Raw genomic sequence first — 22,842 nt, 5'->3', positions numbered from 1 at the left:
ATTTTGTGGGGGGTCGAGAGGGAAACGCTGGTCACTTTGAGGACCCCCCAAGGGGATTTTGGGGGTCCTTGCTGTGTCCCCATGGGTGGGATGAACCCCTTGACCCCTGCACCTCCCGTCCCCCAAATTTCCCCCCCCCCCCTCAAAACCCCACAGGCCGCCGCCATTCCCACTGCCGCCTTCCCAGAACCCTCCTGAGCCACCAAAACCCTTCCGGACCCCCAAAATCCCCCCCAAACCCGTTAAACCCCCCCAAAAATCCCCGTTAGGCCCGTTCCGAACCCCGCGCTGTTGCCATGGCGATAGAACGCCGGAAGTTGCGCAACCGCCAAACCCTTCCCTCTCAGTGCGGCCATATCCGGTCCGTTGTTGAAACGGGTCCGTGGTGCCGCAGAGACCCGAGGGCGGTTCCGGGTCCGGAGTCCGCGGCCATGGCGTCACCGGAGGCCGGCGGGAGCAGCTGCCGGGTCGGGACCCCCGGGACGGGCCGGGGGGTCGGGACCGGGAGGGCGGAGGGGCTCGGGGGGTGTGGGAAAGGCAGGCGGAGCTTTTCGAGGGCTGGCGGAACGGAGAACGGGCGGTTTGGGGGTGAATCGCTCCGGTTTGGGGAGATCTGGGGGTGCCAAATCCCTCCCAGGGCGGTTTTGGGGTGCAGGAGCACTGGCGAGGGGGGTTTGGGGGTTCAGGAGGGTGTGAGAAGCACTTTTGGGGGTGCAGGACCCCCTGGCCGGGGGAATTTGGGGGTTCAGAGCCTCACCCGTGGCAGTTTTGGAGGTTCAGGACCCCTCTTAGGGCGGCTTTGGGGGTTCGGGACCCCATCAGAAACACTTTTAGGGGTGCAACACCCCCTGGCAGGGCGGGTTTGGGGGTTCTGAGCCTCAGGAACAACTTTTGGGGGTTCACAATCCCTTCCACACCATCTCAGACCCCTTCCCTGCGTGTTCAGGGCTCCTTTCCCTTCATTTTTGGGGCTCCACCTCCCTTCTCACCCCCCATTTTCGAGGTGCTGACACCTCCCCTCTCATTTCCCCCCCTTTTTCCGCCTTCCCCCACAATTTTGGGGTTCAAACCCCCTCGTTTTCCGCCCCCCAGCTGGAGTTCGACGTTCAGATGAGCTGCCAGAGCTGCGCCGATGCCGTGCGGGCAGCGCTGGAGGCGGCTCCAGGTGAGACCCCCGAGACCCCCAAACCCCGGGGGCCCCCCCAAAGGTTTTTGGGGACCCCCCCAGAGCCCCTTTGTGCCCCCCCAGAGGTGAAGCTGGTGGAGCTGCGGCTGCAGGAGCAGTCGGTGCTGGTGGAGACCACGGCGGCGGCCGAGCGCGTGCGGGAGCTGCTGGAGAATTCGGGGCGCAGGGCCGTGCTCAAGGGCATGGGGGGCTCCTCCGAGGGTCAGTCGGGGGTTTTGGGGGGTCCTGAGGGGATTTGGGGGGGTTCTGGAAGGGTTTGAGGTGTCCCAGTGGGGTTCGGGGGGGTCCTGAGGGGTTTTGGGGGGGTCCCAGTGGGGTTCGGGGGGGTCCTGAGGGGTTTTGGGGGGTCCCAGTGGGGTTTGGGGTGTCCCAGTGGGTTTTGGGGGGGTCACAGAGGGATTTTGGGGTCTCCTGGGTGGGTTTTGGGGTCTCCTGGTTGGCTTTAGCTGCTCCTGGAGGGTTTTTGCCATCCCTCCCTGTGATTCAGCGTCACTTTTGGGGGTGACATTTTGAACTCCCTGAGTTGATTTTTGCACCGGGGCTGTTTGGGGGTGCCTGACCCTGCCCTGTCCCCCCCAGTTCCCCCCGGAGGAGCAGCAGTGGCGGCACTGGGGGGTCCCGGGGGGGTCCGGGGGCTGCTCCGGTTCCTGCAGCTCTCCCCCGGCCGCTGCCTCGTGGACGGAGCCGTGTCCGGGCTCCCCCCCGGCCCCCACGGGCTCCACATCCACGAATTCGGGGACCTCTCGGACCCCTGCAACAGGTGAGAGGGTGGGGAGGGGGCTGTGGGGGGGGTACAGGGGGTGGGGACCCCCAATTTCACCCCCATATCCCATCCACGCCCTCAAAATCAGCTGTGGGGGCCACTTCAACCCTGATGGGGAGAGCCACGGGGGACCCCAGGACCAGCACAGGGTGAGTTGGGGGTCAGGGGGAATTTGGGGGGGCTTTGAGGGGATTTTGGGAGGGCTCTAGAGGATTTCAGGAGGTCTTGGAGGGGTTTGAGGGGACAGTGACGGAATTTGGGGGGTCTCTGGAGGATTTGGGGTGGTCTTGGAGGGGTTTGGGGGGCCAATGACAGAATTTGAGGGGTTTCTGGGTAATTTGGGGGGTCCTGGAGGGGTTTGGAGGGGTCTTTGGGAGGATTCTGGAGGATTTGGGGTGTTCTTGGGGGGTTTTGGGGGGGCAATGAGGGGGTTTGAGGGGGTCTCTGGAGGCTTTGGGGTAGTCTTGGGGGGATTTTGTGGGTCGGGTGAATCTGGTGGTCTCTGAAATATTTGGGGTGGTCTTGGAGGGGTTTGGGGAGCAGTGAGGGAATTTAGGGGGTCTTTGGGAGGATTCTGGGGGATTTGGGGGGGTCTTGGATGGGTTTGGGGAGGCAGTGAGGGGATTTGGGGTGGTATTGGAGGGGTTTGGTTAACAATGACAGGTCAGGGGGAGCCTCTGTGGGATTTTTGAGGTTTCTGAGGTGCAGTGAGGGGATTTGGGGGAGGTCTCTGTGGGGCTGGGGGCTGCTCTGTGATTTTTGGGGGGCTCCTGACCCCCCTGTCCCCCCAGCATGCCGGGGACCTGGGGAACATCTGGGCGGACTCTGAGGGCCAGGCCCGGTTCCGAATCGAGGACTCGAAGCTGAAGGTGGGAATTGGGGTCTGGGGGGGTCTGTCCCTATATTTGGGGGGTCTCTATGGGGTTCTGATCCCCCAAATTCCCCTCCCCAGGTGTGGGACATCATCGGCCGCTCCGTGGTGGTGGCTGAGGGCGAGGACGATCTGGGCCGAGGGTCGCACCCCCTGTCCCGCGTCAACGGCAACTCGGGCCGGGGGTGAGCACTTGGGGGGGTATTTTGGGTGGGGGTCTTTGTGGGGTCACCCCCCCCTGACCCCTCCCGTGTCCCCAGGCTGGCCTGTGGCGTGGTGGCCCGCGCTGCCGGGCTCTTCCAGAACCCCAAACGCGTCTGTACCTGCGACGGCGTCACCCTCTGGGAGGAGCGCGACCGCAGCCGTGGGGCTCCCCTGCAGACCCCCGCCATGGAGACCCCCAGCTCCCACCTCTAGGAGCCCCCCGGGAACGAATAAAGAGTTGGGAGCCCCCCGCTCTGCAGAGGCTGCGGCTCCTTTAAGGGGGGGCGTGGTTTAAAGGGGAGATGAGCGGGGCTAACGCGGCGGGAAAAGAGAAGGCGGAGCTCGCGCGCGCGCGGTGCACACGGCGCGCAAGCGCTCTGAGGAAGGGCGGTGCGCACGGCACGCAGGCGCGCTGAGGGAGGGCGGTGCGCACGGCACGCAGGCGCGCTGAGGGAGGGCGGTGCGCACGGCACGCAGGCGCGCTGCGCACGGCACCGCCCCCGCCGCCCTCAGGAACCGCCGCCATTTTGAAGCCGCCGCCGCCGCTGCCGGTTCTGTCCCCGCCACGCTCCCCCCAGCGATCCCCGCCGCGATGCGTCCTGGCATCAAACTCTTCGTGGGCAACGTCCCCGAGGAGGCGACGGCGGAAGAGTTGAGCGAGCTGTTCGCAGGCGCCGCGGGGCCGGTGCTGGGCGTCGCCCTCATGAAACAGTTCGCTTTCGTGCACCTGCGGGACGAGGCGGCGGCCGCGCGCGCCATCTCGCAGCTCAACGGGCACCAACTGCACGGCCGCCGCATCGTGGTGGAGCCATCCCGGCCTCGCCCCACCAACACCTGCAAGATCTTCGTGGGGAATGTGTCGGCCGCGTGCACGAGCGGGGAGCTGCGCTCGCTCTTCCAGCAGTACGGCCCCGTGGTGGAGTGCGACGTGGTGAAAGGTACCGGACCCGCCGCCGGGGCCGCGCGGCCCCCGCCGCCCAGCTCGGCCCGCGCCGCCGGGTGATCCGTGGCACCCGAGTTCCGTCCGACTGCGGCGTCGCCCCCGCCCGGACCCCAGCGCTGCCCGGGCTGGTGGAGCGGGGGGATTCCTGCCGCCTCCCCTTTGCCCCGAGCGGGGCCGTGCGAGCCCGAGTGAGCTCCCGTAACCCCCCTTCTGCCAGCCACGTCCGACTCCATCGCCTCCGCCCGCCCCGGCCGGGGCGGTGCGGGCGTGTGTGGGCGGTCCAGACCCCTTAACCCCCCCTCTGGCAACCACGTGTCTTCGATCGCCTTCTCCAGGCTGAGGTGGGGCTGTGCCAGCCCCTGTGGGTGCCCCTGACCCCGTAACTCCCCCGGTAACCCTCCTCCAGCCGGCCTCGTGCTCTGCAATCGCCTCCCCAAACCCCAGGTGGGGCCATATGAGCCCGTGTGGGCTCCCCAGCCCCCTCAATCTCCACATGATCCCTTCTCTAACCAGCCTCCAAATTCTGCCTCAAGTGGCCCAGGTGGGCTCCCCACACTCCTGAACACCCGTATAACTCCTTTCCTGGCAGCTTTGTTCTGTGCCATCACCACCCCCAGCCCTGGGGGAGTGACCCCTGCCTGCTGGTGCCACCTCTGTGACCAAATCATCCCCAGGCCACGGTCTAGCCTCCACAGACGCTCAGCCATGGAGCTGGGACATGCACAGAACACCCCGTGAAACCCCTGAGGGGTTCAGTGGCTTCACGTTGGGGACCCCCAGCAAAGCCTGGTGGGGTCACCCACCTCCCCAACTCAACTGTCACCTGTGTCACACTGATGGACTGACAGGTGTCATTCCACTTCTCTCTCCCTGACCCTGCTGTCATCTCCTCCCTTCTCACCCGACCCTGGAGTCCCGGTGATGTCCCCACAGTGCCCGTGTGCTCCTGCCCACAGGAGGGGGACGTTGTTCCTCTGCTCTCTCGTCCCGGGTCACAGCCACCAGCACAGCCTGGCAGAACCTGCCTTGTGTCCCCTCGGGTTTGGGGGTGCCATAGCCACCCCCAGGGGGTGGCAGCAGGGCTGGGGGTGACATGGAGGGGACATCCCCTCTTTGGGCTTCCAGAGTGGGACATATGGATGTGGGACAGGAGCCGAGGGGTGGGATGGTATGGGGGGGATAAAGGAGAGGGTGATGTGGCACTGATGCTCAGAGGTCTGGGATGTGTTTGCTTGGCCAGTGATGCTTCAGCACACCACACACCCTTGGGTGGGTTGTCACTGGTTCCGGTGGTCTCGGTCTGTGACTGCAGGGAAACACCACGGGGTCGCTGCCCTGCCCTGTGCCGGCCCCGGACCCGTCGTGCCACGGGGGTGACCCCCCGACCACCATGGGGGCATGCAGCCCCCAAACCTGCTGGGCCAAGTGCCACAGGCAGCCACCAGAGCTGCCACCAGGTCCTGCTTCCCTGCTCCTCGCTGTCCTCAGATGCCTCTGTGCTGCTGAGCCGTGGTTGTGCCGTGTGGCACTGGCTCCTCGCCATGGCTGGGCACTCACTGGGCGTGCTCAGGCCCTTCCCTCCCTCCCTCCTTCCCTCTTCTCCCTCCTCTTCTTCTGTGTCTTAAGTCCCTGTTCCCTTCTGTCCTTGTCTTTTTCTGTCTCCTCCTCTTCCTCCCCCCTTCCTCTGTCCCTGTCCCGCTCTCTGTGCTGGCGCCGGTTCTCTCAGCTTTGCTCCGCTCACTGCCAGGCCATCCCACTGAGCCCGCGGTGCTGGCACTGCCAGCCCAGGCTGGGCCCTTGGTCCCCAAGTGCCAGGGAGGGGCTGGGAGGGGGCACAGGAGGCAGAGCCTGGGGGGACACGGAGGGAGCCAGGCGGGCTGGGGGAGGCTGTGAGCTGGGGGACGCCGGGTGGGCTGTGACCCAGCGAGCGCGGGGCAGAGCCGATGGTGGTGGTCGTGTCTCCTCCGGCGAGCGGGGCCGGCAGCGCCGTCCCGGGGCCAGCAGCGCCCGTCCCGCGCCCGTCCCGCTGCCGTCGCACGGCTCGTTAGCGCCGGCTCCTGTAACGAGTTGTGTTTTCTCCCCTCACTGCTCTCTCTGCTGCTTTGTCAGACTATGCCTTTGTGCACATGGAGAACGAAGCCGATGCTAAAGTTGCCATCGAAAACCTAAATGGGAAGGAGGTGAAGGGGCGCCGGGTGAACGTGGAGCTCTCCACCAACGTGCAGAAGAAGGGCACGGGCCAGGCGCCGCCGCCTGCCCTCGGCGTCGACAAGACCAAGCGCATCGGCCTCGAGTACCGCGAAAAGTTCCAGCCCAAGATCGAGGGCTTCGACCAGCAGCGCCGGGTGGCCGATGCCGCCTTCCCCTCGGCCACGGGCGCCGGCTACGCCACCACCCCCTCCCTGTACGATTACCAGCAGCGCTTCGGCGCCAAGTACGACGCCTTTGATGCGCAGCCCCGGCCCGCCTCCCCCTCCTACTTTGGCAGGGACCGCAGCCCCCTGCGGCGCTCGCCCACCCGCGCCGGCTACGCGGCTGTGTCGCTCCCCATGACGGCGCAGCCGGCCGCCTACCGCGCCCAGCCCTCAGCCTCGCTGGGGGCCACGTACCGAGCCCAGCCCTCGGCCTCCCTGGGCGTGGCGTACCGCCCGCAGCCCACCACGGGCCAGGCCGCCGCCTACCGCGCGCAGCCCTCGGCCTCGCTGGGCAGCGCCTACCGCTCCCAGCCCTCGGTCGGCTCCCTGGGCGCCGCGGGCGCTCAGCCCGCTGCCGCCAACTCCCTCGGCTCCTACGGCGCCCAGCCGGCCGCTGCCGCCTCGTACAGCGCCCAGCCCGCGGCCGCCAACTCCCTCAGCTCCTACGGCGTCCAGTCCGCTGCCCTGGCCTCCTCCTACAGCGCCCAGCCCGCCTCGGGCTACTCGGCCGGCTACAGCGCCCAGCCCGCCATCGCTGCCTACGGCGCCCAGCCCGCTGCCGGCTCTGCCGGCTCCTACAGCACCCAGGCCGTGGCCGTGCACGTGGCATCCTATGGCACCCAGCTGGCCGCAGGCTCCTACGGCGCCCAGCCCATGGATGGCCACGCCGGCTCCTACAGCGCCCAGCCCGGCGCCGTGCTGTCTGCCGGCTACAGCGCCCAGGCCGTGGCGGTGCACGCCAGCTCTTACAGCGCCCAGGCTGTGGCAGGTCACGCCGCCGCTGCCTACCAGCCCGTGGCCGGCCACTCTGCCTCCTACGGTGCCCAACCCGCGCTGTCCACCTCGTACGGCGCCCAGCCCACCGTGGGCCACTCGGCTTCGTACGGCGCCCAGCCCGCCGCGGGCCTGCCCGCGTCCTATGGCAGCCAGCCCGCGGCCGCCGCGCTCCCCGCCGGCTACGGCGCGCAGACGGGCTCCTCGCTGGCCGCGTCCTACGGCAGCCAGGCCGCCGTCGCCGCCGCTTCCTACAAGGCGCAGGCCTCTGCCCCGCTGACGGCCGCGTACCGGGCGCAGGCCTCCGGCGCCATGGCGGCCTCCTACCCGGCGCAGCAGCCGTCCTCCGCCGCGCTGGCGGCCGCGTACCGAGCCCAGCCCGGCAGCGCCTACGACGGGCCGAGCCAGCTGGGGCAGCCGGCGGGCTCCTACCTGGGCCTGCCGCAGGCCGCCGCCGCACCGCCCTACGAGCGCACCCGCCTCTCCCCGCCTCGCAGCGCCGCCTACGACGACCCGTACAAAAAATCGTCCTCTCTGGCTAAAAGGTACGGTGCCGGGCGGGGCACCGACCCCCGCCCCTGCCTCCCGCTGCTCGCCGGCTCGCCGGGCTCCGGCGCACCGCTCGCGGCTTGACCGGTGCCACGTGGCACCGGTGCGGCTCGCTGTCGCCCGGCGCGGTGGGCGCCATGGCTCCGCTCGCGCCGTGCAGATCCCGGGGAGGGGATGGGGCTTGGTGCGGGTGAGGGGAGGCGGTGGCACACAGCGGGGTCTCCGTGGCATCCGATCCCGTCCTGCGCCGGCTTTGCCCATCGCGGTGCGTCCCCAGGTGGGACACGGTGCTGCCGCGGCGGATCCGAGCCCCGTCCCCTCCTGGCTGATCCCCCTCTCTTCTCTCGCCCAGGTACGGCTCCGAGCGCCGTCTGTCCGAGCTGGCCGATTACCGGCGCCTAGCGGACTCTCCGCTGGCGTATCGCCGCTCGCCCACCAAGTCCCCGCTGGACTACCGCCGGCTGCCGGACGCGCACCCTGAGTACGCCCGCTACTCGGGCGGCTACAGCGACTACCTGCCCCCCGCCCGCATCCACTCGGGCTACCAGCGCCGCCTCTGAGCTGGCCACGGCCCCGCCGGGGCACGGACGGTTCTTTTTCAGCCGATTCTTTCTGGTTTTGCTGTTTGAGTTTTTTAGAAGGTTCCACGGTTACGGTTGGCAGTGGCCGCACGGTTCATCCGCCGCTGGCGCTCGGTGCCGGTTCATAACCTGCCACTGGTTGCAGCCATGTGGCTCAGACTCTTTTATACCACAAGTTGTCCCATTTTTTGGGTGAATTCCCTGTTTCCAGCATCAGGCCCGGCACGGTGCTGGGGGTTTTTATGACTGTAAATAAATGCTGGGGTTTGCTCCGGTTCCCGATGCCTCCCGCCTGGTTCTTTCCCAGTCCTGGGGGTCCATTCCCACCCCTGGGGACACCTCCCAGTGCCACCGTCACCACCCAGCCCTGGCTGATGGTGCTGCCAATGCTGGAGCTGCTTTCCCACCACGGAGGAGTGGATTTGGAGGATGAGCAGCGTTCAGAGCTGGCAGCAGGAAGGGCCAGACTGGCCCTGCCACGACACCACCGCACAGGATCACCGGCACTGACCTGTGCCGGGGCTTGTTTTGGGTGAGAAAAGCTGGTTTTGAGGGGTGGTATGTGCCATGTCATGTACCGCTGTCACCACTGTGAGAGGCGCTTCCTGTCCCCATCTCTCCCCAGGGACCAGTCACAGCCCAGTCTGGCTGTGCCACAGGAGGGATGGCCAAGGCTCATTAACCACTATGGTTAATACCCAGGCAGGAGGATCTGACGCTTCTCCCCTCCTCCCCAGGGTGGTCACACATCCCTGGCCCCACGTCCCCAGGTGTGGCGATGGCAGCACCCGCGAGTGATCACGGCACCGATTGGCGCTGGCAAGGCAGAACCGGCAGCATCACCAAAGGCATGTCCTGGGCTTAATGACCTTAATTAATGAACACCGGAAGGCAGGAGCAATCTGGGGACAAACAAGACAGTCTGCAGACTAATTAGCCCTGGGCAGGTTAAGTGGCTGCTCCTGCTGCCCATGGGGAGGAGGAAGAGCTGGGCCTTAAAGCCCCTCTGTCACCCATGGGTGCCCCTTTGGGGGGCTCAAGGATGGTTTTGGGGGTGTTGCCGTTTGCAGTAGCCCCTCCCTGGAGACAGAGCCAGCCAGGGCACAGGCAGCACCGGGGAGTCCAGAATGTTCCGTGCCGTGTTCTGAGGGGACGTGAGTGCAAAGAAAGAGCCGTGGGTGGAGCCAGCGCCGTTTGTTAAAAATTTTGAGTTTTATTTTACTGGAAAGTGGGGTCGGGGGACTCTAAATCACTCGGGGGGTTCCACCCCCGCCGGCGCGGCGCGACGGCCTCCGGTCAGCTACAGCGTTGGGCTAAAAACCTACCACTGGATTATCCACCCTCTTAAAAAATAAAAGGAAAAAAAAAAGGCAAAACGACGACTCGGGAAGAGCTCCGGGGGAGCGGGGGGGCGGCGAAGCAAAGCAAAGCTGGCGCTGGGGGACGGCGGCGGCTGCGCGCTCACACCTGAGCCTGGGGTGGGGACCCAAAACTACCTGGAAAAGCAAAATCCTGCCCAGGGGGGCGGGGGAAGCTGGGGGAGGGGCTGAGCTAATCCTGCCCGGGCTGAGGACGAGCCGCGCGTCCATAAGGAACGGGCCCGGGAGCGGCACGCGGCGGCGGTGGCACCCGGCGCGGCCTGAGACGCGCGGCGCCGAGTCGGCGTGCGACGGGACCCCGACGTCCAGCCGCACAAATCTTACCTGTAAGAGAAAAGAGGAGTTGGCGCAGGTGCCCCCGGGGCCGATCCGGAACCGTGCCGAGCCCCGGTGCCCTGGGGAGCTGCGGCTTCCTGGCAGCAAGAGAATCCTGACGTGGAGCAGCGGCGGGGCTCCGGCCCCCTCGGACCCTGGGCCCGCCGGGACCTGGGCACAGCCCGAGCGAGCAGGAGCTGCCCCCGGGCTGGGGGCTCTGCGGGAACCCCCCACCCCGCAGGGACTGTGCCGGGACGGCGCCCGGCCCAGCAGGAACGTGAGATACAGCCATGACAGTGACACCAGCACCGCTCCGCTCACCACGGCGCCTCCTCACCACGGCCGGGCTTTAACGCCCGTGGGGCCTGTCCGTGTCACCGTGACCCGTCACCCGCCTCAACCTCAACTGGCACAACCGGGACCACCGGCAGCGGGGCCACCCCGCGGTGCCGAGAGCCAACAACGCGCTCACCTCCGGCTCAAAAGGCGGAGTATCGCGCCCGGTCCGCGTACGGGTCCCGCCCGAAGCGCTGCATGTCGTAGAGGGACGCCCGGGCCACCGAGGAGACGGGCGACAGCTGCCCACGCTCGTACGTGTACGCCTCTCCGACGGTGCTGGCCGCGGCGGCCGTGCGGCGCAGGGGGCTCCTGTCCCGGGTGTAATACGTGGAGGACGCGGCGGCGGCCGCGGCGGTGGCGGCGGCGGCGGCGACGGCAGCCGCCGCGCCCGGGGTGGGCAGCAGCGCTCGGTCGTACGCGTCTAAGGTGGTGGGGATGCGGCCGGCCATGGCCGTGGTGGCGGCCATGGCCGAGGACTGGACCTGGGAGTACTGGGCGTACTGGGAGTACTGGGCCATGGTCTGCTCCGCGTAGGCGTCGTACGCCGAGGCCGTGGCGTAGGAGCGGACGCGGTAGCGCTTGTAGTAGTCGGCCATCCCGCCGTAGGCCTCATCGTAATACACGGTCTCCCCATAGCCCGCGGTGTAGGGAGTGCGCACGGCTCCGTACTGCTCGTTATAGGCCTCGGCAAAGTCCGCCACTTGCCCCGGGCGATCGACCGGGCACTCCTTAGACCAGTGCCCCTCCTTCCCGCAGCGGTAGCAGCCGCTCTTGTCTCCCATCCCGGGCGCCGTCCGCAGCCGGCTGGTGGACAGCTGCACGCGCATCCGCTTGCCTTGGGGAGAGACGCGAGAGGCAGGGTCAGTGCAGCCGTGCCGGGGCACCGGCGGGACAGGACGGCACCGGCTGCCACCCCCCCCAGCCCTCCGCAGCCACCGGCGCGGGAGGAGCCGTCGCAGGACCGAGTGTGAGCCACCAGATGGACGCCGGACAGCGGCCGACCGGGACGTGCTGCCACGGCCGAGCGCGGCCTCGCCAGCCAGCCCGGCAAAGCCCCGGCAGCCCGGGGTCAGAGCCAGCACTGCCGGCCCCGTGTGACGGCAAAGCTTCGCGCCGGAAAACGCCGGAGCGGCGGAGAGAGGGATGCGACACCGGGAAGCGCCCCGGTGCGAACAGGGCCCTGCCCGAGCGCGGCACGAGGCAAAGCCAAGCGCGGACGCAGCCTGGACAGCTCTGGGTGCAGCTGTGCCAGCCCGGCTGGGTCGCTGTTTTTTGGGGAAGGCCCGGAATGGGGGCGGCGGGACATGTAGAGCCCCGGCAGCACCGGGAGTGCCCGGTCCAGCCCCGCCGCCACGTGGGTGAAGCGCCGGACGCCGCCCTGAGCACCCGGCCGGGAGACGCGCTCGCCATCACCGCCGCCAGCGCCGCGGCTCGAGTCCGGCCGCTCGGCCCCGTCGAGCGCCCGAGCGACGCCGGGCGCGGGGTCGGGCGCCTCCGTCACCCTCTTACCAGGCTGGGCAAAGGCTACAAGGGCGGGCGGCAGCCTGGCGTCACCCGCTGCTCCGGCCCGGCACAGGACGTCGCCGTCGGGGTCCTCCTGCGGGGCGGCCGTGCTGGTTAATCAGAGATGGGTCAGTCCCGTCCTCCCCGGCCCAGAGCCCCCGAGCCCGAGCCCTCGCTCCGGCCGCGCCGCGCGGGCGGCCCCGGGAGCTGCGGCGGGGCGGGCACCAACCAACACCAACCCCAGAGCCCCGAGGGCGCTGCACGGCCCCGCGGAGACGGCCGTGGTCACGTCCGGGATCGACCCCGGACGGGGCCGGCGGGAGCATCCACCATGGACCCCGGAGCCCTCCCACCGCCCAGCCCCACGGCTCACCTTGGAACTCGGTGTTGTCCAGCCCCCGGATGGCCTCCACGGCATCCTCGGCCCGCTCCATGTGCACGAAGGCGTAGTCCTTGACGATGTCACATTCGATGACGGGGCCGTACTCCTCGAACTTGGCGCGCAGCTCTAGGTTGGTGCAGGCGGGGCTGATGTTGCCCACGTGCAGCTTGGTGGAGGCCTTGCTCTTGTTCTTGCTGGCCTCCACATTGATGCAGACGCCGTGCAGCTTGTGGTGGTGCAGGTTGCGGATGGCGTCCTCGGCCGCCGTCTTGTCCTCGATGTGCACGAAGCCGTAGTTCTTGATGATGTCGCACTCCAGCACCTTCCCGTACTGCTCGAACAGGGAGCGGATCTCCTGCTCCGTCGCCTCCCGCGGCAGGTTCCCGATGAACAGCTTCACCATCGCGACCCGCCTGCGCCGGACAGCGCCGCCGTGAGCCCCAGAACCCCCGAGGAACAGCTCGAGGAACTGCCCACACACAACCCCGAAACCCCCTGAGGAACAGCCCGAGGAACAGCCCTGAAAGCACCCGAGGAACAGCCCACACACAACCCCTAAACACACCGAGGAACAGTCTAAATCCCCCTGAGGAGCTGCCCACACACAGCCCCAAAACCCCTCGAGAAGCAGCCCCAAAACGCCCCGAGGAACAGCCCACACACAACTGCAAAATGCACCAAGGAACAGCCCCGAAAACCCCCAAGGAACAGCCTACACGCAGCCCCACAACGCCCCGAGGAACACCCTGAGCATCTGTGAGTGTGAATTCCCTGAATCACCCTGAACCTCCCTATTTGTGCCCAGGGCTGTGCCTGTCAAAACCCCCAAGAAACAGCCTAAGCCTCTGTGAGTGTGCCCAAAAATTCCCTAAATCATCCTGAATCTCTCTCTGTGTGCCCGAGGCTGTGCCCCCCAAAAAACAGCTCGAGCTTCTGTGAATGTGCCCGAAGCTGTGTTCAAAAACAGCCCCAAAACCCCTGAAAAACAACCCAAGCCTCTGTGTGTGTGCCCAGGGCTGTGCCCACAAACACCTTAAATCCTCCTCAGACACCTCAAACCTCTAGGGGTGTGTATCCCCCAAAACACCAAATAAACACCCTGAGTCTCTGTTTGTGTGCACAGGGTTATGGCCCAAATCTGAAACATCCCAAGCCTTGGGGCTGGACCCCCACACACCCCTCAAATAACACCCCCAAATATCTGTGTGTGTCCCTGGGGCTGTATTCCCAAAGACCCCAAATCTCCTCAAATAAACACCCCAAAACTCTGCCCCTGCTCATTCAGGGCATAGTCTCAAACACCCCAAATCTCCTCAAAAACCTCATGGTAGCCCCCGGGGCTGAGGCCCCTTTTACAGGGCACAGCCCCAAACACCCCAAATCCCCCCCAAATTTTCCTTCTGCTCCTTCAGGGCGGAGCCTCAAACACCTCAATTCCCCCCCAAAATAAACACCCCAAAGTTCTGCTGTCCCACTCCTACCCTGTGCCCACAAACACCCCCCAAAAAAAGACCTTAAACCCCTGAAACCCCAAAATGCACCTCAGTCTGTGATATCCCTTGTCCTGCAGGGCAGAGCCCCCAAACACCCCAAAATCTCTGCGACCCCCAGAGGGCAGCGCCACGCCCCGAACCCCAAACCCCCCAGGCCTGAGACCCTCCCAAACCCCTCGTGTCCCTCTCAGGCCTGAGACCCCTCCGATCTGAGACCCCCCCAAACCCCTCCCCTCCACAGGCCCGAGATCTCCCGCGAACCATCCCGGATCGCATCCGCCGCGGCCTGCGGGCGCCCCAGCGGGGCGATGGCCGGGCCTGGCCCTTGTGTCCCCCCCGGTCCCGGTCCCGGTTCCCGGTCCCGGTCCCGGTTCCCGGTTCCCGGTTCCCGGTCCCGAACCCCCCGCCCGGGCCCCCCCGCCCCCACCTGCCCCGTCCGCCGCGCGCTGCTCACAAAATGGCGGCGGCGTCTCCCGGCCCCGCCCCGCCTCCCGCGCACTCATTGGCCGCCGGCGGTGTCCGTCAAAATCCGCAGCGTGAGGTCATCGATCCGCCAGGTGGCTCCGCCCACAGCGCGGCCGCAGCCAATCAGGGGAGGGAGAGGGCGGAGCGAAGGGTGGAGCGGTCCATGAGGGTACGGCGGGGGGGGCGGGGGCGGTCCATTCATGGCGGGGGGGGCGTCGAGCACTGGGAGCCGTACTGGGAGCACTGGGCCTGCCGTGGGAGCCCTGGGAGCCGTACTGGGAGCTGTACTGGGAGCACTGGGAGCTGTACTGGAAGCACTGGGCCTGTACTGGGAGCGCTGGAAGCCGTACTGAGAGCGCTGGGCCCTGTACTGGGAGCTCTGGGCCCTGTACTGGGGTCACTGCGGGTATTGGGAGTGCAGGGAATCCTGGGGGTGCTGGGGGTATTGGGAGCACTGGCAGCACTAGAGGTACATTGGGGTCCATACTGGGAGCACTGGGAATGCTGAGGTTCGTACTGGGAGCCGCCGCCCTTGGCGAAGCCCCTTTCCAGTCTGAAACCGACCCATCCCATCCCATCCCATCCCATTTCCATCCCAATCCCAGTCCCATTTCCATCCCATCCCAGTCTCCCCCAGTTCCCTCCCACTCCCCCCTATCACCCCCCAGTCCATCCCAGTCCCTCCCCAGTCCCTCCCAGTCCATCCCAGCCCTCCCCAGTCTCTCCCAGTTTCCCCCAGTCCCTCCCAGTCCCTCCCAGTATCCTCCAATCCATCCCAGTCCCTCCCAATCCCATCCCAGTCCCTCCCAGTATCCTCCAATCCATCCCAGTCCCTCCCAATCCCATCCCAGTCCCCCCCAGTCCCTCCCAGTCCCCCCCACCCTCTCCCCAGCACACTCAGACCCCCCAGTCTCTGTCTCCAATCACTTTATTGGGGTGGGGGCTGCACGGTGACATCACCGGGACAGGGGAGGGGGGGACACACACCGAGCCCCCCCCGTGTCCCCCCCGTGTCCCTCCGTTCCCACGGGACCCCCCAAACTCTCCGTCTCTATTTGTTCTTCTTGAAGAAGCTGAAGCGTTTCTCCCTCTCCTTGTGCTCGCGGGCCCGGGGGGCTCCCTCGGCTGGGGGGGGCACCGGGGGGAGGCTCAGGGCCCTCGACATCGCCTTGGGGGGACCCCCGGGCACCCCCGAACCCTCCCGGGGCAACCCCGAGCCCGGCACGGCCCCGGCGGAGGTGGCGGCGGCTTCGATGGCCCGGAGCCACAGCGCCATGTCGGCCTGGGGGGGACATGGGGACAGTGGGGACACTGAAGGGACAACCAGGGGACAGTGGGGACATTGGAGGCACAGTGGGGACACTGAGGGGACAGTGGGGACACTGAGGGGACAATGGGGACACCGAGGGGGGCAGTGGACATTGGAGGGACACATGGGGACAGTGGAGACATGGGGGGGCAGGGGACATCGGGGGGACACCGAGGGGACAATGCGGGGGGGTCTCACCTCGTCCTTAGCCTGGAACAGGAATTCCTTCCCATCGCTCAGCCTGGGGGGGCGCCGGGATCAGCCTCCAGCACCCCCCCAGCCCCCCATCGTGACTCCCTCATGTGCCCCCATTTTTCCCCATCTTTCCCCCATTTTTAACCATTTCCCTGCCCCAATATTCCCACTTTTGTTTTCTGTCTTTTCTCCCCTTTTTCCCCATTTCCCCACATTTCCCCCCATTTCCCCCCAATTTCCGCCCCAATTTCCCCCCATTTTCCCCCAATTTCTGCCCCAATTTCCCCTCATTTTCCCCCTCATTTCCCCCCCATTTTACCCCAATTTTCCCCTCATTTTCCCCCCATTCTCTCCCCATTCTCCCCCAATTTCCCCCCATTTTCCTTCCCCATTCTCCCCCCATTTTCCCCATATTCTTCCCCCTTTTTCCTTCAATTTCCCTCATTTCCCCCCTATTCTCCCCCCAATTTTCTCCCTATTATCCTCCCAATTTCCCCCCATTCTCTCCCCATTTCCCCCCAATTTTTCCTTTATTCTCCCCCCCATTTGCCCCAATTTCCCCCGGTTACCCCAGCCTGAAGACGTGTTTCCGTTTGCGGTAGGCGGTGGCGGGCTGGCAGCGGGCCCCGCGCAGGGGGGTGGGGGGCTCGCCGTGGTACGGGACCCCCGCGCCAGCCCCCCGCGCGTCCTTGAACACGCTCAGGACCCCCCCCCGCAGCACGCAGTACAGGCTCTGCCACGACCTGGGGGGCACAGGGGGGGTTTAGGGGACCCCCGCCCTCAGGACACAGCCTAGGGTCTGCCTGGGGTCTGGGGGTGTCGCTGGGGGGGTCGCAGGGGGTTTAGGGGACCCCCACCCCTCCAGACACAACCCTGGCTCTGCCACGACCTGGTGGGCACAGGGGGGTTTAGGGGACCCCCACCCTCAGGACACAGCCCCGGCTCTGCCAGGACCTGGGGGGGTCACAGAGGAGTCATGGGGGGGTCTCAGGGGGGATTTAGGGGACCCTCACCCCCTGAGGACGCAGCCCTGGGTCTGCCAGGACCTGGAGGGCACAGAGGGGTCACAGGGGGGGTTTGCGGGGGTTAAGAGGGATTTAGGGGACCCCCACCCCTCCAGACACATCCCTGGCTCTGCCAGGACCTGGGGGCCGTTGTGACTTTAAGGGAGGGGCGTGGCACTTAATGGGCGTGGCGATTGAAGGGCGCGGTCGTGTGGGCGGAGTCATGATGCCCATATAAGGCGGTGACATGCGGGGGGGTGTGTGTGTGTGTGAAGGGGCGTGGTCTGTGCGTATCAAGGGGCGTGGCTTGTGTGGGAAGGTAAAGGGGGCGTGGCAATGAATGGGGCGTGTCTCCAGGGTGTCCCCACGGCCTGGCCATGTCCCCAAGGTGTCCCCAGGGTGTCCCCAAGACCGGGCGGTGTCTCTAGGTGTCTCCAGGTGTATCTCTAATTCCAGGCCATGTCCCCAAGGTGTCCCCAGGTGTCCCCAAGTTGTCCCCAAGGCCCAGCAGTGTCCCCAACATGTCCCCAGGATGTCCCCAGGTGTGTCCCCAAGGCTGGGCCTTGTCCCCAAGGTGTCCCCAGGGTGTCCCCAAGGCCGGGCGGTGTCCCCAGGTGTCTCCAGGTGTATCCCTAATTCCAGGCCATGTCCCCAAGGTGTCCCCAGGTGTCTCCAGGTGTGTCGCCAAGGCCCGGCAGTGTCCCCATGTGTCCCCAGGCGTGTCCCCCCTCACCTGTTGGTGGCTCTCTTGCCGGGCGCCTCCAGCTCCTGTTTCCGGCACAGCCCCCCCTCGAGGGTCTCGGGCTGGGGGGGGGCGCGGGGGGGCAGCGTGGCCGCCCCTCCCCCCGGGCCGGGCCCCCCTTCCTGGGCCGCTTTGGGGACCTGGGGAGGGGCACAGGGCTGAGGGGGGGGTCCCACAGGGGGGTCCGGGGGTGTCTCCCCGCATTTGGGGGGGGTCGGGGTGGGGGGCGTTACCTGGCCCGCGGCGCCATCGGGGCGGATCCCGTTGAGGGCCGGGGGCTCCGGGGGGCGGCTCTGGGGGGTGGGCGTGGCCCTGGGGGGGGTGGAGACATGGGGGACACTCCCTTGTCACCCCCAGAGCCCCCTCCCCAAATCTCACACCTCCCCCTCCTCCGGACCCCCCTAAACGCGGGGGTCTCCCAACCCCCCCCCAAATCTCAATGTTCCCCCCCCCAAAATCCCCCCCCCACCTCGCCCCCCCCTCACCTCGGCCCCTCCCCGCCCCCTCCCCCGTCCTGGCTCTCGGGGGGCACCACCGGGGGGGTCCCCCCGAGTTGGGCCTGCGCCGGGGGGGGCTCGGGGGGCTGCAGCTTCCTCGCCGCCTCCTCCTCCTCCTGCTGCCGCCGCCGCCGCTCCTTCTCCTCCAGCTGGGGGGGTCAGGGACACCCCGGTGATGGGGGGGACACAGGGATCCCATGGGGACACCCCCGAGGGCGTGGGGGGGACACAGGGACCCTCAGCTGTGTCCCCTTGGGGTCACAGTGGCTCCAGTGCCCACCCCCCCTTGTCCTTGCCACGTCCCCTCCCTGTGCCCCCCATTTTCCCCCTGTGCCCTTTCCCCATTTCCCCCCCTGTCCCTCCATGTCCCCCTCCCCATTTTCCCCCCTGTCCCCACAGTCGCCCCATGTCCTCCATGTCTCCCTGTCCCCATGTTTCCCCCCTGTCCCACCCTGTCCCCCCATCCCCATTTCCCCCCCTGTCCCTCCATGTCCCCCTCCCCATTTTCCCCCCTGTCCCCACAGTCGCCCCATGTCCTCCATGTCTCCCTGTCCCCATGTTTCCCCCCTGTCCCACCCTGTCCCCCCATCCCCATTTCCCCCCCCCCCCCCATGTCCCCCTGTCCCCATTTTACCCCCATGTCCCCCTCATCCCCCCCTGTCCTCATGTCCTGTCCCCGTGTCCCCACCGTGGTGAGGCGGCTCAGGGCAGCGAATCTCTCCTCCCAGGCCGCCGCCGCCTTCTGGAAGCTCTGGTGCCGTTTCAGGAGGGTCTCGGCCTCGGCCAGGCTGGAGCCCAGCTCGGGGGCACGGGCCAGGGGTTCCCTGCTGGCCAGCCAGGCCTCGGCCGTGGCCGCGTCGCGCCCGAACACCAGCACCTCCAGCACTGGGGACACGGGGACGGTCACCAGGGGGGACAGGGACAGCCCAGAGCCACCCCTGTGCCACCCCTGGGCACAGCCACCACGGCCATTGCGCCTGAACACCAGCACCTCCAGCACTGGGGACACGGGGACGGTCACCAGAGGGGACAGGGACAGCCCAGACACACCCCTGTGCCACCCCTGGGCACAGCCACCACGGCCATTGCGCCTGAACACCAGCACCTCCAGCACTGGGGACACGGGGACGGTCACCAGAGGGGACAGGGACAGCCCTGTGCCACCCCTGTGCCACTGCAGAGCCACCCCTGGCACAGCCACCACGGCCATTGCGCCCGAACACCAGCACCTCCAGCACTGGGGACACAGGGACAGTCACCAGAGGGGACAGGGACACCCCATAGCCACCCTGGAGCCACCCCTGTGCCACTCCTGAGCCCTGCCCTGGGCACTGAGAGAGGACAAGGGCACAGGAACACCCCTGAGCTGCCACCAGGCACTGAGAGGGGACACAGGGACACCCCTGAGCCACCCCTGGGTGTTGAGAGGGGACACAGGGACACCCCTGAGCCACCCCTGGACACTGAGAGGGGACACAGGGACACCCCTGAGCCACCCCTGGACACTGAGAGGGGACACAGGGACACCCCTGAGACACCCCTGGGCACTGAGAGGGGACACAGGACACAGGGACACCCCTGAGACACCCCTGGGCACTGAAGGGGACACGGGACACAGGGACACTCCTTTGCCACCCCTGCCCCCTTTGACAGGGACGCGGGCACAGGGACCCCTCAGTTTGCACCTTCTGGGTGGGGGCCTGGCACAGGGGACATGAGGGGACACAGGGGACATGAGGGGGACACAAGGGGACCCGTGGTGTCCCCAGTCCTCACCAGTCTGCAGCCACTCCAGCTTGTCCTGCCAGCGCTCCCCGATGTCCCTGCGGCGCTCCTGGAGCTCGGCCAGCTCCTGGGACAGCTGGGGGGACACGGGGACAGGGGAGGGGACAAAGATTGGGACACGCTGACGGGGACAGGGACAGGGGACGAGCTTGGGGACAGGATGGGGACAAAGACATGGGGATGGAGATACAGAGGTGGGACACAGTGACAGGGACATGAGGGGACACAGGATGGGGACAGCGCTCTGGAGACGAGGATTTGAACGAGGGATGTGGGGCTGGGGACTTGGGGACAGTGCCAAGGACAGAGAGCTGGGGATGAGGACACGGTGCCAGGGTGACACAGGGATGGGGTGATACAGGACTAGGGTGACACGGTGACAGGGTGACACAGGGATGAGAATACGGTGACAGGGTGACACAGTGCCAGGGTGACAGAAGGATGAGGACACGGTGCCAGGGTGACACGGTGCCGGGGTGGTGACACGGTGCCAGGCTGTCCCACCTTGTCGGCGTCGTGGTGGCCCCGCTGCAGCAGCGCGGTGGCCGCGGCCACGGCGGCCCCGAAGGAGCCCTCGCGCGCCTCCAGCTCCGCCCGCAGCCCCTGGTGCTGCTGGATCAGCAGCTCGGCCGCGGTGACATCCCTGACGGGGACAGGGACACCAGGGCGTCACCACGGGGACACCACGGGGTCACCTGGCTCTGCCTGGGCACGGTGGGCAGGGCAGGGCCACCAGGGTGGCCGCGGTCACAGCCCCGCACTGGGGTCACTGCGGTGTCCTTGAGATGTCTCCATGTGTGTCCTCATGTTCCTGTGTGTCCCCATGTGTCCCCATGGTGTCCCTGTGTCCTAGTGCTGTTCCCTCCTGTCCCTGTGGTGTCCCTGTGTCTGCACAGTGTCCCCTCCATCCCCAGAGTGTCCCCGTGTCCCCCCTGTCCCCGTGATGTCATTGTGTCCCCCCTATCCCTACAGTGTCCCCGTGTCCCTCCCATCCTCGTGGTGTCCCCATGTTTTCCCCCTGTCCCCTCAGTGTCCCCACATCCCAGTGCTGTCACACCCCATCCCCGCAGGGTCCCCATGTCCCCGTGGTGTCCCCAGCCCCACCTGTCCCTGCAGTGTCCCCACGGTGTCCCCATGTCCCCCCTGTGCCCGCAGTGTCCCCGCGGTGTCCCCATGTCCCCCCATCCCCACAGTGTCCCCATGTCCCCAGTCCCCCCCATCCCCGCAGTGTCCCCCATGGTGTCCCCATGTCCCCAGCCCCACCTGTCCCTGCAGTGTCCCCATGGTGTCCCCAGGTCCTCATGGTGTCCCCACGTCCCCCCCATCCCCGCAGTGTCCCCGCATTGTCCCCATGTCCCCAGTCCCCCCTGTCCCTTCAGTGTCCCTGCATTGTCCCTATGTCCCAGTGCTGTCACCACCCATCCCTGTGGTGTCCCTGTATCTTCCCTGTCCCCACGGTGTCCCCATGTCCCCCCTGTCCCCGCAGTGTCCCCATAGTGTCCCCATGTCCCCCCTGTCCCCGCAGTGTCCCCATGGTGTCCCCATGTCCCCCATATCCCTGCAGTGTCCCCATGTTCCCCTGTCCCCGCAGTGTCCCCAGGGTGTCCCCATGTTCCCCTGTCACCGCAGTGTCCCCACAGTGTCCCCATGCCCCCATATCCCTGCAGTGTCCCCATGTCCCCCCTGTCCCCGCAGTGTCCCCAGGGTGTCCCCCTGTCCCCAGCCGCACCTGGGCCTCTCGCGGGCCTGCAGCTGCAGCTGCACGCCGTCCATCCAGAGCCGCAGGTCGCGGGCGGCGCGCAGGAACCGGAACTGCTCCACGCTGTCCCCGAGCAGGCGGCGCCGGCGCTGGCAGCGCCCGCGGAGCTCGGCCCAGGCCGCGGCCACCGCGCCCTCCTGCGCCCGCAGCTCCTCGGCGCGAGGGCCCGCGTACGCCGCGGCCAGGCGGGCGGCGGACTCCTGCACGGCCGACACCTGGGGACATGGGACAGGTGAGACACGTGTGATATGGGACAGGTGGGACAGGTGTGATATATGTGACATGGGACAGGTGTGACAGGTGGGCAGCGGACTCCTGCACGGCCGACACCTGGGGACAGGTGGGACAGGTGAGATATAGGACAGTGTGATACGGGACAGGTGTGACATGGGACAGGTGTGACATGGAACAGGTGGGACAGGCGGCCTGCAGGTGGGACAGGTGTAACAGGTGTGACATGGTACAGGTGACATATCCCATTCACAGCCACCTCCTACACCACAAGGTGTCCCTCACATGCCCCTCACCTGTCCCTGTCCCCTGGCGGTCCCCATGCCCTCACCTGCGTGTTCAGGGCCCGCACATCGTGCTCGAAGGCGCGGTGCTGCCCTCACCTGTCCCCATCCCCATGCCCTCACCTGTCCCTGTCCCCTGTCCCTGTCCCCGTCTCCGTGCCCTCACCTGGGCGCTCAGGGCCTGCACATTGTGAGGCATGGTGCTGCCCTCACCTGTCCCCCTCCCTGTCCCCTCACCTGCACGCTCAGGGCCTGCACGTCGTGCTCGAAGGCGCGGTGCTGCCCTCACCTGTCCCCTGTCCCCATCCCCATGCCCTCACCTGTCCCCTGTCCCCTGTCCATCCCCTCACCTGCACGCTCAGGGCCTGCACGTCGTGCTCGAAGGCGCGGTGCTGCCTCTCCAGCCCCTCGGCGCCGCGCAGGTCCCGGCCCAGCTCCTCGGGCACCTGCCGGGCCTTGGCGCGGAGCTGCTCCAGCACCTGCCGGGCGTCGCGGCGGAAGCGCTGCAGGTCGTGGGCGGCCGCCAGCTCCTGCGCCCGCGTGGCCACCAGCTCCAGCAGCTCGGCCCAGGCCTCGTTGAGCCCCGCCTGCCACTGCGCCACGGCCGCGCGCTCGGGGTGGCCCCCGGAGATGAGCGCCGCCGCCGCCGCGTTGGCCGCGTCCACCCGCTCCTGGCCCAGCCCGCCCGTGTCCCGGGAGAACTCGCGGAACTTGTCCCGCAGCAGCTGCGGGGACACGGGACACCGTCAGGGGACGGGGGACACCGTCAGGGGATGGGGGATGAGGGACAAGGGGACATGGGGCACATGGGGACGGGGGGACATGGGGGACACAGGACAGGGGACAAAGGACACGGGACAGGGGTCAGGGGATGG

At 67.3% G+C, this 22,842-nt stretch overlaps 4 protein-coding genes across 11 annotated transcripts in view; 2 read left to right on the top strand and 2 right to left on the bottom strand.

Annotated features, from left to right (window-relative positions):
* Positions 1 to 398: 398 nt before the first annotated feature.
* CCS (copper chaperone for superoxide dismutase) lies at positions 399 to 3,276 on the top strand. The gene is made up of 8 exons (XM_054295436.1): positions 399 to 467; positions 1,093 to 1,165; positions 1,250 to 1,387; positions 1,766 to 1,946; positions 2,038 to 2,098; positions 2,741 to 2,818; positions 2,902 to 3,005; positions 3,081 to 3,276. The coding sequence occupies exons 1-8, from the start codon at positions 432 to 434 to the stop codon at positions 3,235 to 3,237; spliced, it is 828 nt and encodes a 275-aa protein (XP_054151411.1). The 5' UTR covers positions 399 to 431; the 3' UTR covers positions 3,238 to 3,276.
* A 287-nt stretch (positions 3,277 to 3,563) lies between these two features.
* On the top strand, positions 3,564 to 9,204 carry LOC128950562 (RNA-binding protein 14-like). 2 transcript variants are annotated; one of them, XM_054295426.1, is made up of 3 exons: positions 3,564 to 3,962; positions 6,077 to 7,700; positions 8,057 to 9,204. In XM_054295426.1, the coding sequence occupies exons 1-3, from the start codon at positions 3,617 to 3,619 to the stop codon at positions 8,262 to 8,264; spliced, it is 2,178 nt and encodes a 725-aa protein (XP_054151401.1). In that variant the 5' UTR covers positions 3,564 to 3,616; the 3' UTR covers positions 8,265 to 9,204. The 2 variants fall into 2 exon arrangements, with proteins under 2 accessions (XP_054151401.1, XP_054151402.1); XM_054295427.1 differs by lacking the exon at positions 6,077 to 7,700 and having other exon boundaries at positions 8,057 to 8,202.
* Positions 9,205 to 9,477: 273 nt separating this feature from the next.
* Positions 9,478 to 14,202, bottom strand: LOC128950563 (RNA-binding protein 4B-like). 7 transcript variants are annotated; one of them, XM_054295432.1, is made up of 4 exons: positions 14,124 to 14,180; positions 12,195 to 12,616; positions 11,828 to 11,931; positions 9,478 to 9,988 (listed from the first exon to the last, which is right to left on the bottom strand). In XM_054295432.1, the coding sequence occupies exons 2-3, from the start codon at positions 12,604 to 12,606 to the stop codon at positions 11,843 to 11,845; spliced, it is 501 nt and encodes a 166-aa protein (XP_054151407.1). In that variant the 5' UTR covers positions 12,607 to 12,616; positions 14,124 to 14,180; the 3' UTR covers positions 9,478 to 9,988; positions 11,828 to 11,842. The 7 variants fall into 7 exon arrangements, with proteins under 7 accessions (XP_054151407.1, XP_054151409.1, XP_054151404.1 ...); XM_054295434.1 differs by having other exon boundaries at positions 11,828 to 11,915; XM_054295429.1 differs by lacking the exon at positions 11,828 to 11,931 and adding an exon at positions 10,452 to 11,153.
* Positions 14,203 to 15,105: 903 nt separating this feature from the next.
* Positions 15,106 to 22,842, bottom strand: part of LOC128950566 (spectrin beta chain, non-erythrocytic 2-like) — a 29,405-nt gene continuing 21,668 nt past the window's right edge. Inside the window, 12 exon segments of the mRNA XM_054295437.1 lie at positions 15,106 to 15,443; positions 15,669 to 15,711; positions 16,235 to 16,408; positions 17,403 to 17,551; positions 17,645 to 17,723; positions 17,897 to 18,057; positions 18,597 to 18,793; positions 19,685 to 19,769; positions 20,198 to 20,336; positions 21,423 to 21,667; positions 22,205 to 22,246; positions 22,288 to 22,692. Coding sequence (XP_054151412.1) covers positions 15,213 to 15,443; positions 15,669 to 15,711; positions 16,235 to 16,408; positions 17,403 to 17,551; positions 17,645 to 17,723; positions 17,897 to 18,057; positions 18,597 to 18,793; positions 19,685 to 19,769; positions 20,198 to 20,336; positions 21,423 to 21,667; positions 22,205 to 22,246; positions 22,288 to 22,692 — 1,950 coding nt within the window. The 3' untranslated portion in view covers positions 15,106 to 15,212.

Source organism: Melozone crissalis, unplaced genomic scaffold (assembly GCF_028551555.1).
Source record: "Melozone crissalis strain CALT ecotype California unplaced genomic scaffold, PUWL_Pcris_2 ptg000728l_1, whole genome shotgun sequence".
Classification (NCBI taxonomy): Eukaryota; Metazoa; Chordata; class Aves; order Passeriformes; family Passerellidae; genus Melozone; species Melozone crissalis.
The sequence above is the reverse complement of the archived record's forward strand: the minus strand, read 5'-3'. Positions and strand labels throughout refer to the sequence as shown.